At 46.7% G+C, this 14,641-nt stretch overlaps 1 protein-coding gene across 1 annotated transcript in view; it reads right to left on the bottom strand.

Moving 5' to 3' along the window:
* The window catches only part of Setd7 (SET domain containing 7, histone lysine methyltransferase), a 46,756-nt gene extending 32,856 nt beyond the window's left edge, over positions 1 to 13,900 (bottom strand). The window contains exons 1-2 of the mRNA XM_038348302.1: positions 13,769 to 13,900; positions 3,567 to 3,696 (exon numbers count right to left, since the gene is read on the bottom strand). Coding sequence (XP_038204230.1) covers positions 3,567 to 3,696; positions 13,769 to 13,808 — 170 coding nt within the window. The 5' untranslated portion in view covers positions 13,809 to 13,900. The remainder of the gene's footprint in view (positions 1 to 3,566; positions 3,697 to 13,768) is intronic.
* Between the last annotated feature and the right edge of the window lie 741 nt (positions 13,901 to 14,641).

The raw sequence follows: 14,641 nt of genomic DNA, 5'->3' as shown, positions 1-14,641 counted from the left end.
TGTCGGGCTCCTAGCAAGAGCTAACACACCTTTAGAAAGAAGCTGGCCAGATGGAGGTGGCACACACCTTTCTTTAATCCCAGCGCTCAGGAGACAGAGGCAGGTGGATCTCTGTGAGTTCAAAGCCAGTCTGGTCTACAAGAGCTAGTTCCAGGATAGCAGGGCTTTACACAGAGTAACCCTGTCTTGGAAAACAAACAAACAAACAAACAAACAAACAAATAAACCAAAAATAGCTAAGAAGTATCCTTAAAGAAATCAAAGAAATGCGAGTTTGAGGCTAGCCTGGTCTACAGAGTGAGTTTCAGGACAGCCAGGGCTACACAGAGAAACCCTGCCTCGAAAAGAAAGAAAGAAAACAAAGAAAGCACAGAAAAAAGGAAGCAGACCCATTACTATTTTCTCACTTCTGGTGAGAATGCAGTGGCAGAAGTAGTAAGAAAAAAAAAAAACGGTTGCCTATGAAAATGAATTTAGTCAGTGTTTCACGTCTGTAATCTCAGAACTTGGGAGATAGAGGAAGGAAGATCAGGAGTTCAAGATCATGCTCAGCTACATAGTGAGTGCGAGGCCAGCCTGGGCTACATGAGACCCTGCCTCAGGAAGAAAAAAAAGAAGGAAGGAAGGGAGGAAGAAAATATTGAAATGGCTGGGTAGTGTTGGCATACGCCTTTAATCCCAGCAGAGGCAGGTGGATCTCTGTGCGTTCAAGGCCAACCTGGTCTACAGGAGCTAGTTCCAGGACAGGCTCCAAAGCTACAGAAAAACCCTGTCTTGAACCTCTCCCCCCACCTCAAAAAAATATATATATAGAAATGAATTCACCTCAACTCTACTCTTACTAACTAGGGGACTCTGGGAAAGTTACTCAGCCTCCCCAAGCCTTAGTTTCTTCATAAACATGGAATTGTAAACCCAAATGTATTTGCTTTCAAATTGCGCGGTTCCAACAAAAGCCTGAAGATGGTCAGGAACACAGAAAGGATTTTGCCTCACATGAGCGGCTGGAATACATGATTTCAAAAGTTCACTTCCACCCCAGCTTCTCTGAGATGTGATCAAGCACCTTGTAAGAACCTGGGAAATGTCAGCTGTGCTCATTGCCCCCAGCCCATAGGGTTCCTCTCATCAGGACACATCAGTACAGGAAGCCAAAGTCAGAAACTGGCTCTCGGAGGCTGGGGCTCAGGTGACAAGTTGCTTGATTTGCAAACATGAGGCTGTGCCTTTGTCCCTTAGAACCCACTTAAAAAGCAAAGCCAAGTATGACGGCGTGGATTTGTAATCTCTATCTAGCCTACTTGGTGAGTTTCAAGTCAGGGAGAGACCCTGTCTCAAAACAAACAAAGAAACACAAAGCACACACCAAGATGTGGCCTTCTGGATGGCTCAGCAGGTAAGGAGCTTGCCACCAAGCCTGATAACCGAGCTTCATCTCTGGCACCCACATGGTAGAAAGAGAGAACCAACTCTTGCAAGCTGTTCTCTGACCTCCACACACTGTGACATGTCTAGCCCCTCCCAATAAATCAATTAATGCAATAAAAAAAGATAAATCAAGATTCATGGCAACGAGGAACAACAACGAAGCTTTTTTTATCCTCCACAAGTGTGCACATACATACATACATACACATAAACATACACGCATATCATATATACTTACACATATACACACATATCATATATACTTACACATATACACACAGATATAAACATACACATGCACACATATCATACATATGCACACACACAAAAGAAAAATAACTTGGGTATAGAAAAATAAAAGCATAACAAATACTTTGAAAACCAGTTGGCACATCCAAGAAAAGCATTGACAGTAAATATTTACACTCTGGGATCTAGTGCACACGCTGGTGACCTCAGCACTCTACAGAAGAGGCAGGAGGACAGCAGGTGTGAGGACAGCCAGACAACTTGGAACAGCATTGAAAGAGCAGGCAACAAAGTTTGGTGGTAGAACACTCAGCATCATGAGGCCCTTGGTTCCCCAATACCGAAGAATACCTATATACAATAAATTACCAGGAGATGAAACTCAGTGGTAGAACAGTTGGCCTCATGAGATCCTTGGTCTCCCAATACTGAAGGATAACCATACTTATAATAAACCACCTCACTTTTGTCTTGGGCCTCGGACCACACAACTCCCTAATATTCCCATTCCACAGCCTGAAACTTTGCCAATGGTTTCTCCCAGTTCCAGGCTAGTGACAAGTTCTGGCTCCAGTTTTACACATTTTGGTGGAACAGAGAACAGTTAAACTGTACTACACATCGAGATTAGAGATTACAGTCGGAGGTGCAGATACCAAAGCATTCTCAGTACCAGAAAAGCATTTCCACAGCATCCTCAGGACCATACGCATCCGGTGTCATGCTCCAGACCGCGTGCCATATGACAGGAATCTTGTTCCCTACCTGCCCACTAAGGGTTCAGTTTCTTGCGGATAATAGGGAGTGTATCTTTGGCACACTGGTTCAAATGCTCGGTCTAGCCCAAATGAGCTCATTAATGTTCTTGTACACCAGGTCTGAAAAGCTACATACAACTAAATACAACCAAGTAGCTTGACTGTTTTCCTACGAGTTGGTCAGTTGTTGGCTATCCTTATCTAACTACCAAATTTAAAGTGCGAATATGCTCATGGGTGTGTGCATGTGTGTGTGCATGTGTGTGTGTGTGCGCATGGGTGAGTACATGAGTGCGTGTATGTGTGTGGCCATCTGTTCTAACTTGTTTTCGGTTCCCACATCCATATGGCAAGGACTTTACTATAGTTGTTTTAAAGTATCAAGTTAAGGGAAAGTGCCATAAAGCACAGTAGATGTCACAAGAGAGTCTGTATTCAAGGAAACTCAAGGTGGGGAGGGGAAAGAAGACATTTATAAAAACATACATCGTTGAATGAATGAAAAAATAATCTCAGAGTAAAGGAACAATGGACATTTTCCAGTAAGAGAGCTCTGGTTAAATTGTCATGGAAGTGGAGCAGGGGAATTATTTTCTAGACAGAAGCTTCTGAAAGAGGAGCCAATGATGCCAACACCTTGAAAGAGACCCTGGGATCGGGTATCCAAAGGGTATTGTACATGCATATACAACATGTGAGTATGTGTGCATATATGATGTATGTACCTGTGCACATAGGTACCTATGAGTGAGGGCCATGCTACATGTGGAGGTCAGAGGGCAACCTTGGGTGTATCAGTTTTTGAGTTCCTGCTTTTGTGATATCATTGAGCTATGATACAGTTTTTGAATTGTATTTGTACAAATGGGGCTTCCCTGAATCTGACTTGGCGGAACATCACTGGAAAGACACATGCCAGGCTCAGCATACCTTAGGCTGACTTCTATATAGCCACCACTGCCATTTCTGGTCACCAAAGCCTTGCCTACACGTTGGGGTTGCTCTGACTCATCTTTTGCATGAGGTGTACACAAACTTTTAATTGAATTCATGCATTTGCATCATTCCTTCTTTTGAAATAATTGGGAGACCTCCCAGCAACCCCAAACAAATCAGATAAGCGAGGGCTACCTGCCGTCAAAGAAGAAGAACTTCCCACGTCCATTTTTTTCTCCGTGCACAAAGTTGCCCTCAAATCTGTCTGTGGAGGAGTAGGTGACGGTGCAGAATCCGTGGGGTAACCCATCATCGTCCAGGTGCCCTGGGGAGAGAGAAGCACACGGTGCAATCACTGTCAGCTCAGAGCTGCCGAAGGTGCCCTCTCTTCGTGTGGAGGCCAGAAGAGGGCATAGACCCCTGTGCATCTGGACTTACAGATGGTTGTGAGCTGCTCAGCATAGGTGCTGGGAGCTGAACTCCAGTCATTTGCAAGAACAGAACATGCGGGGCTGGAGAGACGGCTCAGAGGTTAAGAGAACTGACTGCTGTTCTGGAGGTCCTGAGTTCAATTCCCAGCAACCACATGATGGCTCACACCCATCTATAATGAGATCTGGTGCCCAGAACACGATATACACAATAAATAAATTTTAAAAAAAGAATAGCACATGCTCTTAACTGCTGAGCCATTGTTTCTGTGTCTTTTTTTTTTGTTTGTTTGTTTTTTTGTTTTTCGAGACAGGGTTTCTCTGTAGCTTTGGAGCCTGTCCTGGAACTAGCTCTTGTAGACCAGGCTGGTCTCGAACTCACAGAGATCCGCCTGCCTCTGCCTCCCGAGTGCTGGGATTAAAGGCGTGCGCCACCACCGCCCGGCCTGTTTCTGTGTCTTGAAAGGACTCAGTGTACAGAAGTTGATGTTCTGTGTACTTCATGAACTGGCCAGTCCACAAAGGAAGGCCCAGGCTTATTTGAGGACAGGCTGGCTTGCCTTTTCTCTGGGACTGGGGTTTCTCATCAGTGGGGCTATCTACAGCACTGGTTCCCACTTCCCAAGCTTCCCCATAGTACATATGTTCGGGATGAATGTCCCAGCTTCTCATCTTCACCCAAAGGGTGGCTCAGATGGTACTGAGTTACAATCTTATTGTCACATCCACTACAGTGTAGTTCTTTTTTTTTTTTTTAATTATTTCACTTTATTTTATATGCATTGTTGTGAAGGTGTGGGATTCTCTGGAACTTAAGCTACAGAGAGTTGGGAGCTGCCATGTGGGTGCTAGGAACTGAAGAACTGAACCCAGGACCTCTGGAAGAGCAGCCACTGCTCTTAACCACTGAGCCATTGCTCCAGCCCCTACTCTGCAGATCTCACATGTTGCAAACATGCAATCTGATTTTATGTTACCCTAGAGTATGTTACTGAGCACCAGTACAGTCTGGACACATCATTTTTTTTTATCATCTTACATTCAGATAACAAAGGAGAGAGTCATGTGTAGAAAACTGCCCTAATATTTAATTCTTCACGACCGAAAGTCCTTCTAAACTTCAACTTAAGCTAACCCTAAGTGCTCTACTCTAGAAAAATCATTTCAGCTGTGCATGTTCGACAGTAGCCTTCCATACTGCCTATGTTTCAGAGGCCTTCTGTTTTAAATAGAGATACACATGTCCACATTGCCACTGAAATCGTGGTCCTGGGCCCCAGGAACAGTCTGACACTCACATTTGACTTCCTGGTGATTTCTGGTAAGACCACACAGCCTTAAGCCCAAATCTGGAGTCAGCGTCTAGGTTCTCTGTTACCACCTCCGTGTTTAGCAAACCCCATGAACCCCTCATTAGCGCTCCCCATCATCTGGATGAGTAGCTTTTGAAGAAATGAAAATAAAGACAGAAATTACTCTGCTGTTTTCCTCCCTTGGGTTAACAACCTGCATCATGGGTGGAAATACTGAACACCGTGCAATGCAGGGATATTAAATACGTGGACGTGGCTTCCAGATGGCTCACTGGCATAAACACAGAACCCTTGCCGCCACAATGAATGCTTTAATCTCCTAAAACTTTTATTTTAAGATGCTAGAGTACAAGGTTAAGGATAGAACTTAATGATAGAGTGCTTATATAGCAGGTCTGCGATCACAAATAATCCTCCGGAAGATAAAAATTTGAAAGAGAATAGAAGTCGTAAAGCGTAAAGGAAGCAGTAGCCACAAAGAAAGCAAATGTTTCTTTCTTTCTTTCTTTCTTTTTTTTTTTTTTTTTTTGGTTTTTAGAGACAGGGTTTCCCTGTAGTTTCTAGAGCCTGTCCTGGAGCTAGCTCTTGTAGACCAGGCTGGCCTCGAACTCAAGAGATCCACCTGCCTCTGCCTCCCGAGTGCTGGGATTAAAGGCGTGCGCCACCACCGCCAGGCCTCAAATGTTTCTTTTTATTATTGACTACTGACACATAAGATAATAGCAACAAAATACAATGTTTCGTCGCTCTACCTGACTCTACATGGAATGAGTTACCTAGACCATAGTACAACAGTACATGCTATTATGTATTTGCTTACTTATATGTCTGTGCCTGGTTTGAGTTTATGTGCACCATACACATGAAGGGTCCTGCCTTTCTTTAGAGGCCAGAAGAGGCCATTGGATCCCCTGGAGCTGGAGTCACAGGTGGTGAGCCATCAAGTGAGCGCTGGGAACCTAACCAAGGTCCTCTATGAGAGTAGGAAGTGTTCTTAGTATGAGCCATCTCTCCAGACCCTATGTTGCTATGTAAATACACCACAGACAGTCCTGTAGGGCTAGGTAAATACACCACAGACAGTCCTGTAGGGCTAGGTAAATACACCACGGACAGGTAATTTCCCTTCTTTAAACACAACCTTTTCCTACAAGGCTCAGAAAAATCCATGGTCAGCAGGGACCTAGTCCAAAATTACTTTCTTTTGGTAGAGAAACTGAATGACGTGATGTAATTCTGACACCTGAGTCATGCGGATAATTTGGACAACTCTTTTCTAACTACCTACTGGTGATATTCTTTCATTAAAACAGATCAAATTTACCTTTTTTCTCTTTTAATAAAAAAACACTCAATGTAGAACTAAAAGGCTTCTCTTATGAAACATTGGAATCAATTAAACGTAGCCATTAACATTCCTATGAATTTAGTGTCCTACTTTTGATTTAGGTGGAGATATCAGAATAATTAGGTTAGTCTCTCAGGGGAGTGATTACTGATGGGTCGGAGACACTACCACAATGGATAAAGGTTTGCACACTTCAGACCTTAAACAGCGGTTGTTAGTAAAATTGTTTTTCTACTAGAGATCAAGAGAAACGCTATGATAAACATGAACGCTGCGGGGAAAGAGGCCGGTGTCATCCTTCCTGTGCTCCTTCCTCCCTCGTCCTATTTCTGCATCAAACACTGAAGGTGTGTCACCTTCTGCACTGAACTCAGGCTGTAAAGCAAATGGAAGGTGTTGTGTAACAGAGAGCAGGCCGAGGGCAGTTCCAACTCCAGGTGAGAGGGCCTGGGCGTCTCACCCCTGCTCCATGTGAACCCCTCTGCAGCAGGCCAAGGAGGAGGACCTCCTTCATGCTATCTCAGAGAACTGCTGAGTGACAGTTACTTCTCAGGTGACCTTGTGCATTTAGAAGAAGATGTCTGGACGGGTGGCCAGTCTCTGCTAGTCTGGCTGCGTATGCAAGTTCTGAAATCTGTCAGAGCTCAGCAGGATTTCCATCTTGACTTGGTTTTTTTTTTTTTTTTCTTCCTTAGGTGCCATGCAATAATAAGAATTAGAAACTAGAGGAGCACCCAAAACTTCCACGCTTACTATATGTAGTTTTCTGGGCAGTGTAATACATCAGCAAAGCCAAAAGCTGGGCTTGGTCCTGAAAGCTTGCAATCTTCCTGCGGGGATTCGGCGTTCAAGGGTGGTCCTGGCACATAGCAAGTTGAAGGCCAGCCTAGGCTGCATAACATTCTGTCTCTTAACACAAAACACAGCAGAACAGAACGGAACAGAACAAACAGCCCCAGTCAAAACAATAACAACAAAAGGACTTGCGAAGCAGAAAAGGCTAGGGGACAGATTAGGTTGTTACAGTCCTGGTGTCACTGAGCGTTAGTGCTGCGTGAGATCTTGGCACGATTCTTGTGTGATTGCTGCTGGACAACAAGGTTCTGTGGTATCACAGCCTTAGCTGCCGGCCTCGTGGGGAGGAGACTACCGTCCAGAGAAGAAAACAACAGGAAGCTCCTCGCTTGGGGGCCTGGGCTAAATGCTTTTCTTGTCACCTCTTTTTCAACCTCACAACACCAGGTGGGACCTGCAAGAGACTGCAGACCACTGTGCCGCAAACCCACCAATATGCTTTCTGTCTAGAGAAAGGCAGACAAACTGGTCGCTCCTTCTCCTCTCTGATGGCAGAATGAGCTAGCTCTAAGAGCTGGGGCTATTGCCGGGCAGTTAAAGGGCTTTCTGTTCTATCCCGAGGACTGTGTTCTAGCACCTCATTGGGCTGCTTAGGGATGCCTGCAACTCCGGTTCCAGGGAATCCCAAACCCTCTCGTGCCCTTCCAGGGCACCAGTAGACACATAAATAATAGTAATTTAAAAAGAAAGGGAAAGAGAAACTGTTTAGGGGGACAAAGGAGATTAAGTGGGGGGCAGGAAAGTACGGGGCAATATAGCCAAAGTTCAATACATGTATTACAATCCAGGACCAAGTATGATGCAAAGAAAATATATGTTTTTTTTTTAAAAAAATCAATGTTTCAAGTTTTATGACCATGTAAATGACTGTGCACTATTGAACAAATAGTGTGCTGTGATTTTGTTTTTCTCTTATATAGCTTTTCAACTTAAGGAAACCACCAGCAATGCCCAGGCTCCTTATAGAGAAGTGAAGGAGGCTTTGTGGGCAGGCTGCAGAGAATTGCCAAGATTCTCCGCATCATATCCTGGTTGCGAATTCCTATCCCTTGCCTGAGTTGCCTAACTCAGTGTGGAAACTCTAGTCTTTGCTGAAGACTACAGAATGCGCCGAGTCAGCCAACCACCTTCCAGGCCAGTTCCCACTACACAGAAGGTGGGCACCAGGCCCAAACAACAGGCCAAGTTCACTGGAATGACCGCTTTGTGTTAATAACAGTCCGAGCAAGCAAGCCACCCGGGATCTGTCCACAGACAGACTGAATGGTAGCCGGAGAAAAGAAAAAGAAACGTGCCTAAACTTTTTTTTCCTATTTTGTTTTAAATATGTTTACCTACCAAACAAATAGAAAGCTAAAATTTCCCCCTGAAGTTACCTCTGAGCAGAGATATTTTTCTTAACTTGATAAGATTAGTTTGTTACGAAACTGGCTGTGGATCGGAGATGGGTCCTTGGCCGTCTCCCAGTTACTCACAGAAATCTGACAGTGTGATTATTTTCCTCAGAACAAGAGCTCCTGACCTATGTACACCCCTGGATTTGCTGACAAAACACCTCCTCCTCTCCCCCCACAAAAATCATTTAAGAAAAGGCGAGCTCATCAATGCAAGGAGCGAGATTTCTTCCCGCTGTAGCCACAGTGGCTGTGAGAGGCACAGGAACCCAGATATCAGCTGCTGAGGACCACAGTTTTCATGTGGCCCACATGGAATGGGAGCAATCAGGGCACAGCACACTGACCCAGGTACACATCATGACGCATGTAAGAGACAGGCAGGATCGGACAGTAAGGGACTGAGAATATCCTTACTGTTTGGGGGAGGTTGGGACAGTAGAACGTGGAACTACTGGCTTTCACTTGGGTTTCTTGTTCTGAGGACATTTCCCCATCTTGAGCACGTTCCCTCAGTGTGTCTTATGAATTTCCAGGCTTTTCTTCTTTTTTTTTTCTATTTTCATAACTGCACATCTGATACCACAAGAGCCTCTAGGTGATGGCCTCAGGTATGGCTCTAGCCCTCCAACTGCCTAGCGCATCAGACAACAGAAGTTCCCAGCAGCACTCCGACCCTGCCATTCCCGGCTCCACAGCTGGGGTTTCAACCCACAGCCTGGGCTCTCAGTCTATGACCCGGCTTCCTTTTCCCAGCTCCCCCTTGGCTGTCATCGCTTCTTTTCAGCCCCTTGTTTCAGCTAGAGCCCAAGAGTGTTTTCTGGATGGGCCAGACAATTCCACACTGCTCAGCTTCACTCACCAAACTCCTCTCTCAGCTCAATTCATCCACCTCTTCAGGGAAGTCTTGTCCTATCTGCTTCTCTAGGCTGCAAGGAATTGTGGGCTTCAGGGTGTGTGTGTGTGTGTGTGTGTGTGTGTGCGCGCGCATGAGCGGCTCTTGCAGAGGCCTGGGTTCAATTCCTAGTACCTACATGGTGGTTCACAGATGTCCACAATGCTAGACCCAGGAGACACACAATGTATAGATGTACATGGAAGCAAAAGATTCATATACATAAAATAAAATAAATGAATCTAAGCAAAAAAAAAATTAAAGGGAAATGCCTTAAAAAGATAAGAAGATGTATCTGGGTATGGTGGTTCATGCTGCCATTCTGCATTCTCAGGAGGCTGAGGCAGGAGAACTGGGTTATGTAGTGAGTTCCTGGTCAGCCTGGGCTACATAATGAATTCTAGGCTAGTCTGGGCTACAAAATACGTTTGTCCCAAATGTGAGACATTGTTGGGAAAGAAAGGAAAGAAGGTATAAATGTAGGTAGGCAGGCTTAGAAAGAACAATGACAATTGACAAAGGAATTTCTCAAGTCTAGCCTGTCTCCCTCCTTTGACAGGTGTTCTTAACTTCTTTAAGGTTCTCTGTAAAATGAGGACAATATAGTACCTGACTCTTAAGACTGGATGGATAATGTCTGAGAAGCACGTAGCCTAGACCTGCACACAATAAGAGCTAACAATTACAGAGAGGATGTTAATAATAGCTGAGACAAGGGAACCGCGTGTGCAGAACTGAGTAGCTGGTGTCGGAAGCAGCAAGGTACCCAGACTAGTTTCTGGTTTGGAAATGATCACAGATGTTTATACCAGCTCAGAGATGTGCATTAGATTTCAAGCAAAGAGCAGTGCAAAGTGCCCAGGCCAACAATGTCTGAAGAAAGGCCAAGGGAGCAGTGTCCTGCATGCACACACTTGCTTCAGGCGCCCTGCAAATCCCAGCCTGGAATGAGTCGAAAGGCTTCGCTTCTCTTTCCTTTCCTTTTCTTATCTTATCATCTTTTCTTCTCTGACTTATTTATCTTATATGTGTGAGTGTTGGTGCTCACAGGAATGGAGTTACTGGTGGTTGTGGGTTGCCATGTGGGTGCTGGTCCTCTGTAAAAGCAAATGAAATGCTCTTAAGCACCAAGCCATCTCTTCAGCCCTCTTCTCTTCCTTTTTTTTTTTTTTTTTTTTTTTTTTTTTTTTGAGATAGGATGTAACTATTGGTCCAGGTTCTGTTGGTCTAACTCAGTTAGTCTCCCAGCCTCAAGTGATGCTCTCTGCCTGAGCCTTCCAAGTAACTGGGATTAAGCGAATGTCCCACTCTTCCTGGCCATTCTAAGGACTTTAAAATCTTAGGATTTACTTTTGGGTTGGAGTATGTAGCTCCGTGGCATACTGTCTGCGTAATACATACAGCAAAATAAATAAATGAAATGTTGTTGTTATTCTTTTAAAAATCCAGGTATAGTTGCTCACACCTGTAATCCTAGAATTCAGGTAGAGGAATGTTTAAAGTTTGAAGCCAGTGTAGGCTACAGAGATCTTGTTTCAAAGTAAATAAATAAATAAAACCACAAAAAGCAAAACAAGAAAGCTACTCTACTTGTTTACTTTTAGGTAAAATGGAGTGATTGCCCAAGGCATGCCAGGGTTTAAGTCAGCTGTTGCAGCATGGTTGTTAACCATGCCTTTTTTGCTCTAGTGAACTCCTGATTTATAGTAACACTGTTTGCTCATCCTATATAACAAGCCTCCCTGTTTATGTAAAGAAACTTCAAGCTGGACGGTGGTGGCACACACATTTAATCCCAGCCCTTAGGAGGCAGAGGCAGGTGGATCTCCTCTGTGAGTTGGAGGCCAGCCTGGTCTACTAAGTGAGTTCCAGGACAGTCAGGGCTGTTACACAGAGAAACCCTGTCTCAAAACCCAGGGAAAAAAAAGAAGAAGAAAAGAAAAGAAAAAAAAAGAAACTTCAGTGTTTTGAATCCACTGGAATAACTCACAATCCACATGGAAACAAACTTTTAAGATTATTATTTTGAAACAGGGTCTTGTATCTTTCAGGCTTGCTTTGAATTTGCTAAGCAGCTGAGGATGACCTTGAACTCCTGATCCTCCTGCCTCCACCTCTATTCGCAGGTGTGTGCCACCGTGCCAGGTTTTTGTTCACACGGCAGTGGTAGGGTCACAGAGAACAGGGCACATTTTCTAAACAGCAGTACGGGGGAAATTGGTTTAGTTTGGCATACTATCTATGAGCAATGGTTTGTTTTTTTAAAATTTTAAGCAAAAAGCAACAACAACAACACAATAAAAATAGTAAAAAGGAGGAGGGTTTGGAGAGATGGCTTAGAGGCTAGAGCTCTGGCAGCTCTGCAGAGGATGGGGGTTCAATTCCCAGCATCCCCGTGGCAGCTCACAGCTGTCTGTAACTCCGGTTTCAGGGGATCTGACATTCTCACACATACATGCATGCAGACAAAATACCACTGCACATGAAATAAAAACAAATTAAAAACTAAAAGTAGACAGTTTTAAAAAAGAAAGGAATGAGAGCAACACTAGCAATTTGTTAAGAACTGTTTTTCCTATCCTAACAGTAAGGTGCAAAAAGTCAATAACTTGAAAGTTAAAGAAGGCTTCCCGTGGCTGAGTACCTCTGGGCCTCACTAACCCTCAACATTGAGTTTATATGGAGAAATATAAGTAAGCGCTGCAAATTCACAATTCTAGTCTCTTCTAAAGTTCCAAGCAAAGCCATGCACTTTAAAACTGTTTTTAAAAACTAAATGAAGAAAGAAGTTTTACAACTTAAATTAGAATGGATGCCTTTCCAAGAATTCAAAACAAAAAATTATTCTACTTCATCTCATCCTAAGCCTCCAGAAGCCTGGAAAAGCAGTTATGTTTATGAGTGCATCAGAATGGGATTCCTCCCAATGTAGCACTAACAAATGCATATCCATATGCGTTGTGAAACACCGTCGCTTTATTTATTCTTTATCGTTTGTCAGAACCTGTTTATACAAATTAGATCAAAATCAGATTCAACCAGCGACTTAAAATTATTTACTAAGATGCTCCGTTTAACAAATCCGGGGACAACACTATTCAGTCTTGCAAAACGTCACGGGAACGTTATCGGGGGATAGGATAAAATAAATAATAAATACCCTAGAGACCGTTTTACAGCGTTCATTGTTACAAAATCATAACCTCTCATGACACAAACAACGAGACTGTATAACGTTCCCACCGCGTCTTTTAGAAGTTGGGGGCTAAAAAAAGAGGCGGAGGAACTCAGCAAAACATTGTGGCGACAAAAGTCGGGGGAGGGGTGCTCGAGAAGGGGCGGAGAAACCTGACACCCAGGCGGTGATATCACCCGCAGCTAACAGCTCGGAATTCAGAAAGTTAAGTGTCACCCAGCAGTTTCGTTCCAGGCTCGAGCGCCCGCACCCGGCTCGGAAGCAGGGAGGGGGAGGGAGCGGGTGGCTGAGTTCGCCCGGGGGCAGCGCCGACCCGGGCTAGCCGCCTCCGAGATGCCGAGCGTTCGAGCCCGGTGGGGAGCGGTGTGCACTACCTAGCAATGATTTCATCTTTTATTCGGAGGAGCGGCCGGGGCTGCCATGTGCCTGGTGGTGTGCAACTGGGTACGCTGCGATGGGAGACCCACCTAGACAGGGCCCTGGTGGCCGCGGGACGCAGCGACTCTGCCAGGAAAGGGCTGGCGGTCGGAGAGGGGAAGTCGAGGTGGCTGAAACGCGGCTGCTTCGTGGAGATCGCCGGCCTCAAGGGACTGCCCTCCGGCGCCTTCCCCTCCTCCATCCCAGCAAGGACCGACGCCAAGGTGCTGGGGCAGCTTCGCAACTCCCAGGGAGGATGCTGCTGTGGCCCGTCGGGATGCTGGGGCCGAGCCTTCCCAGGGCCGCGGACCCCGCGGGGCCCCATTCCCCGCCTGTGCCCCGCCGCGCCCCGCGCGCTCCCGGCGGCGTGGCGGTGGCAGTGCAGCCCCCGCCCGAGCCAAGCGACTGGCCACCCGCTTAGGGACCGCGGTGACCACCGGGCCGGCCCGGAGCTAGTCACAGATCACAGACCGCCACTCTTTTCGCGCTCGCGGCCCCAGGCGCCTCCCCCATCCCCCCCCCAGGTCCTGGAGAAATGCCGGTCGTACCTTCCACGGCTTCCTCCACCATCTCGTCGTCGCTATCCATGGCGGCTGCGACCCTGCCCAGCACCGGGCCGTGCGGCCGGTTCCCGTCCCTCCGGGTGCTCGCGGCGGCTGAGCGAGCGCTGGGGCTAAGCCCTGCGAGTTTGGAGGAGGAGGAGGAGGAGGGGGAGGAAGAGGAGGAGCAGTCGGGGCGGTTCGCGCTGCCTCCCCCTACAGTCCTTTCAATTCCTCGGCCTGCCGCGGCTGCCGCAGCAGCCGTCCCTCCTCCCTTCGTCCCCGGTCCCCAAGGCTCCGGAGTGCAGCGGCCGCTGCAACTTTCTCCTGTGATACCCCCTCTTTGTTATGGAGCAGCTGATCCGCTGACATCACCCGGCGCCGGTGCGCTCCCTCCCTCGTTGATTGACAGTTCCCTGTCCTTTCCCAGAAGTGAGGATCCTTAGAACCGAAGGCGCTTCGGGGCCGCGCCGCCTCTGCTAGGCTGTGGGCAGGCCCGGCGGCGTTTACCTTTAGGCTTGGCGCGTCGCGCGACAGCCACGCGGTCCTGGTCGCCGCCTGCTGCTCAATAGTAGTGGGGATCGCTGGGGTATCCGCCCTGGGGTTGGCGGGGTCTCGGAGCGCAGCCACCGGTGACTTGGAAATGCGCGGTGCAGGTTTTTCCCACCACTATACCCCTCCAGGATAGCTAGAGCTCACGCAGAGCTAAGGAAGCGTTTCCTGACGCTCCAGAGCCTTGACTTCCTCTCGCCCTCACGCTCCCACTTCACCCGGCTTGCCACCACCCGGAGCTACAAAGTGCCGCGCGCACAGGAGCGCAGATGCCCCCCAAAGCCCAGCGTCGCCTCCACAATCCAGTTTCCCAGACTCTAGGGAACGACC

This window comes from Arvicola amphibius, chromosome 11, assembly GCF_903992535.2.
Source record: "Arvicola amphibius chromosome 11, mArvAmp1.2, whole genome shotgun sequence".
Classification (NCBI taxonomy): domain Eukaryota; kingdom Metazoa; phylum Chordata; class Mammalia; order Rodentia; family Cricetidae; genus Arvicola; species Arvicola amphibius.
The sequence above is the reverse complement of the archived record's forward strand: the minus strand, read 5'-3'. Positions and strand labels throughout refer to the sequence as shown.